Source organism: Meleagris gallopavo, chromosome 8 (assembly GCF_000146605.3).
Source record: "Meleagris gallopavo isolate NT-WF06-2002-E0010 breed Aviagen turkey brand Nicholas breeding stock chromosome 8, Turkey_5.1, whole genome shotgun sequence".
In the NCBI taxonomy this organism is placed as follows: Eukaryota; Metazoa; Chordata; class Aves; order Galliformes; family Phasianidae; genus Meleagris; species Meleagris gallopavo.
Window position 1 is genome coordinate 2,231,694 of NC_015018.2, and position 5,313 is coordinate 2,237,006.

At 43.4% G+C, this 5,313-nt stretch overlaps 1 protein-coding gene across 1 annotated transcript; it reads right to left on the reverse strand.

Moving 5' to 3' along the window:
• Positions 1-344: 344 nt before the first annotated feature.
• TFAM (transcription factor A, mitochondrial) lies at positions 345-5,307 on the reverse strand. The gene is made up of 6 exons (XM_010714205.2): positions 5,165-5,307; positions 4,977-5,047; positions 3,999-4,148; positions 3,122-3,217; positions 2,118-2,174; positions 345-1,078 (listed from the first exon to the last, which is right to left on the reverse strand). The coding sequence occupies exons 1-6, from the start codon at positions 5,253-5,255 to the stop codon at positions 869-871; spliced, it is 675 nt and encodes a 224-aa protein (XP_010712507.2). The 5' UTR covers positions 5,256-5,307; the 3' UTR covers positions 345-868.
• Between the last annotated feature and the right edge of the window lie 6 nt (positions 5,308-5,313).

The following is a 5,313-nucleotide window of genomic DNA, read 5'->3' on the forward strand; positions in this document are numbered from 1 at the left end:
GCCGAGCAACTCGGGCGGTACCCGCCCCTTCCTGAGGGAAACCCGAGAGGCTCTGCATATACAAAATACACACGGGGACTGGTAATTAGCTCCGTAAGTGAAATCCCCCAAACCGGTGAAAAAGTTGCCTCCCCGCTAAAAATACGGATTCTCCCTAATTCTTCACTAAAGCAGCAAGAGATCCTAGAAAAAAAAATAGATAAAGCAGCAGCCCTTCAGAATACTGGTGTTCATAGCATCTGAAGCCAACGTGCACACGTTCCCTTCTCCCTGAAGGTGCTTTCACACCAATGTGAAAGCAGAAGGGTCGGTGTTGCAGCAGAGAAAAAGCACTCCAATGGAGATATCTTTGTACAAAATTCATATGGTCTTTAATGAAACACAATGTAAGTGGTATACACAGACTGATACATACAAAAAGATCAACCCAGAAGTTAGCATGTCGCATTTCCTGTGCCTTGAAATGCTTGCCTTCTCTATCACTACTCTATCACTATGGAGGGAATAAAACACAGCAGCGTATCTCAGGATTCAGCTCCTAGTTACAGAATTGAAATGGTAACATAGCAGAATATTCTTGCTTTCATAAAAAAAAAAATCTCTTACAAAAGCTAGCTGGTATCTACCATTGTAGGAGAGCTCTGCTGATGTCAGTGAGTCCACCATTCACAGCTTGATTAACTGATTCTCGTTACACAGCTCAGGTTACACCTGCCATGATTAAGTCAGTTCCAAGAGACACCGAATTCTCTTTCCCCATCACTTCCCTTTCCAATCTCCAGCGGCCCCGTGAGATTTGCAAACTTCAGCCCTAGCCCTGACTGCAGCATTAGCACAGCAGGATAAAGACATTACATACGTAACTGTTTTATTCTTCAGATTTTTTCAACTTCAGTTTTGCCAGGCTTTCACGCAGTGAAGCTTTGGAGCCTTCCTGGGCAGTGTCAGTCTTCTTTTTTGGCCGCTGTTCTCTGGAACGTATCAAATCTTCCCGTCCAAGTTCAACCATTTTTGCTTCCCATGATTTCATTTCATTTTGATACCGAACCTTATCATCTTGAGCAAGCTGCAGGTATGGCTGAAAGAAAAGCACACCTCTACAGTCATCTAAGGGGCTGTATGTGGGTAACTGCCATGCCACATCCTCCCCTTTGTCAGAAAGGGAACTAACTCCAAAACCTGTGCAGTACTCATCCCAGGTGTCCATTTTTAACCTCCAGCAAACTGAAAAAACTTCCAATTTGAACAAAACCACTGAATGATGTGGAACACCAACAGATGGTCATTCCCAGAGAGGAAGCTAATTCACTATTATTACTAACAACTAAGGCATCTTATTTGTGTGCCGGTCTGAGAGAGCAAGCTTCTGTAAAGATCATGAATAGGAATTTCTGCACAAGTTGGTTATTTCTACAGAAGGAATACAAACTTCACACATATTCTCAGTACACATTCAAAACACTCTGGAAAAAGGGCATTCAAGAGAAAGGACAGAAAGGTCCTCACAGGAGAGACACAGCGGCCCTGGAAGGGCAACATAACTGTGAAGGGTCTGGAGCACATTTCTCATAGGGAGCAGCTGAGGGAGCTGGGGCAGTTCAAGCTGGAGAACAGGAGGCACAGGGGAAACCTTATCGTTCTCTACAACTAACTGAAAGGAGGTGGTGAAGAGGTGGGGGTCTGCTCCCAAATAACAGCAATAGGACAAGAGGTTATGGCCTCAAGTTGTGTCAGGGGAAGTTCTGGTTGGGTATTAGGAAGAAGAGCGGTGAAGTAATGGAACAGGCTGCTCAGGGAGATGGGGGAATCACTGTCCCTGGAAGTTGTGAAGAAAAGGGTAAAAGTGGCCATGAGGGACACAGGATAGTGGGCATGGTGGGCTGATAACTGTACTAGATGGTCTTTGTAGTCTTTTCCAACCTTAATGATTCTATGAAAACTTGAAAAAATATGAAGATTTAATATCAGAATAGCACTCCTCCCTTTCCAAATAAGGATCTGCAAATTCATATTTAAATATACTTTTAAAAGCTGGCAGAAAAGTATCCAAGATAAAGTTAAAAAATTATGTGCAAAAAATTGCTTTTATGTTGCATCATTAAAAGCCACAGACATACCTGCTTTTGAGAACTGGATAGATTTTGCCATGTTTCAAATAACTGCTTCAGCTTTGCCTACGGGATATTGAAGACACAATACATCAACATTTAATGCCTGACATCACAGAGGGTTACTGTTGAAAGCCAGGTGTAAACCAGTGTAAAAAAGCAAGTCAAGTCACGAAGTCTTATTACCCCACAGTCTTGACGTAGGTAAATAATTGAAGACACAGTTTGACAGCTTGCTGGGCATCATTTTAGACACTTGTACAGATGATACTGGCATAGATAAAGTTAGTAAGGTTGCAGCAAAAGCAGGCGACCTAACAGATTAAATACACTTGAGTTAACACGGCTACCTCTGATCCTTCCTATTGGCTTAATTTAAAACAAAGCCATACAAGAATTAATCATGTCCACAGGAAAATTCTCTTAAGGAGTACTGAGCTACATGCTTGTCAAACTGGGCCTCAGCTGACTGGAGATACCTGTCTTGTAAACAGAAAGATGAGCAACACAATTATTTCTACCATAGTGATTTAATTGCTGCAAAACATATCAACATCCTCATTAAACTGGTATTAATTAATGTAGCAAAGTGTTTCTGCAAACAAACTCCATCCTTTCAAGGCAAAATTGGTAGCAGACCACTGTAACCACTTGATTAACTCAAGTATTTCTAGCTCAAAACAAAATAGAGCTGCAAGAAATGTTTAGCTCCGACGTGTACAAAGTACAGGAAAAATTTTAAGCCTCTATTTCCACACAGCAGTTTATATAAGATGTGCCAGATCACCATAGTTAAAATAAAATTATAAAGAATAACCACCAACAAAACAGAAACAAAATACGCACTTGAGCATAGGAATGTTCAGATACTGAAATGTTAGTTCAAAGCATTACTTCAAAAGCAACAGAATCCAAGACACAGTGAATAGTTATTACACTCACCATATTTTTTAAGACAGCTATCACTCCTATATCTAAGTACTATTCAAATAAACCCTTCCTAGCTTGCTTACCGTAGGTGAAAGTCCTTTGCTCTGCTGAAAGTTTTCCGATACAAAAATGTTGAAGCCGCTTCGAGGTCTTTTAGGCTTTCCAAGCACAGTCAATTCCTTCAAAAACAATCAAAGCTATTCAATCCATCCAAAAAACCTTTTACCACAAAACTTCTCATCAGTATTCATATTTGTATAATCAATGGATATACAGATAGTATGGTATACCCAGGAGCTTGGCTGATGTAATTGTTATATTGCAATAAGGAAAGAAAGTCACTCACCCTATCCTGGGCTTGCAAAATAGACTCCGGTAGAGCGAATCTCCAGAGAGATCCTTCCCACTGGCAATCAGCTCTTAAACGGCTCTAGGAGAGGTGCAGCCAGGCTCCACCCCTTCCTGCAGCACAGGTGAATTGCCTTCAGCTGTGCTCCCGTGGCTGACTCACTGCTTGCCTCAGGTGGTTCATCAGAGGCTCAGGCCGTGGTTCAGCAGCCCCCATACAATATTTCAAACAAAAAGTATATACAAACTGATTCTTACTTCAGCTAAGTCTGGAAACTGAAAACTGTTACTAAATTCCACTCTGCAAGAAAGTAATGACGATAATTTTTTTCTTATTTTCATACAGTTTTGGTTATGGTGTGAAATACTGTATGCTTGCCGAAAAAAGAGCAGGTGGGTAACTTTGTGGGAGCCAAGACTGAACAGAATGAGCAAATTTCCAGGGGAAAAAAGGTAGTTTCTGATATGAGAATGCTCTGTATACAGGGAAGTCAAGGAGAAAGTACAAGAGACTATGGCTGTACTTGCACTTACTGCCGTTTTTTTCCCCTCCGGCCCTAACATATTCTCGTGGTAGCCTGAGGTGCTGTAAGTTACCTCGAGAACACTTACTCTCTTTATCCTGAAGGATCTTCTTTTTGCCAACCGTTTCCTCCTTTCTTCTTTCAAAGCTGCAGCCTGGGCTGGAGTTAGCTGTGCTTTGTATGCAGCCAACTGCTCTTCGTATTTTCGCCAGTCTGTCTTCCTTGCTTCCTCGTAAACCTATAATATAACTATCAGCCTTAACAGTATATTTTCATTCAGCTAAGCAGGGTGCCTTGCATTCTCAAATCCATGCACTTGAATATCAAAAGCCAGCACTTCTAACCTACTAGTTTAGTTCACAGACCGCTGTACAACATAAGTTTGCAGACTGCTGTATCACATTTAGGTCTGAATAGCAGAACAAATTCAAAAGAACGGATTTAAAAGCTGGGTGCACCCCATTAATTACCTTAGCTAATCTGATGACACAGCATCTGACATCAGGCAAATCAGATGCAGCTCAATGAAATAGTAATCTCCGACAGATGAAGGGAAAGCTGAAGCTCAATTGAAATAATGGCTTCTCACCCATAGCAACACACAAGTGGTTCGGTCCCCAAATGCACTCTCGCAACCACCAGCACTGGGCACAGCAGCATCATAAAATCATGGCCTTGTTATCAGAGCACCAAGCTCTGGACCAGCACCATCCCTCTCTCTATTTCTAACATCCAAAGGAGAAGACAAACCTTGTAGTAACAGGCACAAGTTCAGAAAGGATGTAAGCACTCAGCTGCTTGTGACAAAGGAACTCACTGCGAGCAGGAATCAAAGCAAAACGCTAATTTGCTGTAATTGGCACTTACAGCAAAGAATGGCAGCTGAGTTCGTGGAGATGTTTTACACCATTCTTTGAAACTCTTAGTGGAACTTAACTACCTCGAACAAGAAATAAGGTAAGCAAAAAAGACCGAAAGGCAGTCACTTCATGACGTCAGCTCTGTGGTAACACGTAAGCAGCCAAAAGCAGCAGGCGCTGGGTCGCACAGCCCGATGAGCACTGACCTGCTTCTGCGAGGCCGGCAGCTCCCTCCAAACACCGGCCAGCTTCTTCACCAGCTCCAAACTGTTCAGATCTGCGCGCCAGACAGCAGAAAGGAAAACGCTGTGTTTTCAACTAGCTTTCCTCGAGGAAAAGCTGCCACTAGCACCTTTCTCCCGTACAACCGCACGCCCGCTGCTCGCCGCCCTACCTGGGTTCTGCTGGCGGAAGGCGGGCTGGTTGTCCCTCAGGAAGCGGAAATAGGCGCTGAGGGGCCGCTTCGGGCGCTCGGCCGAGCTCATGGTCCGACAGCAGCCCGCCTCCGCCGCGCGTCCAACGCCGCAGCCCCTGCGCGCAATA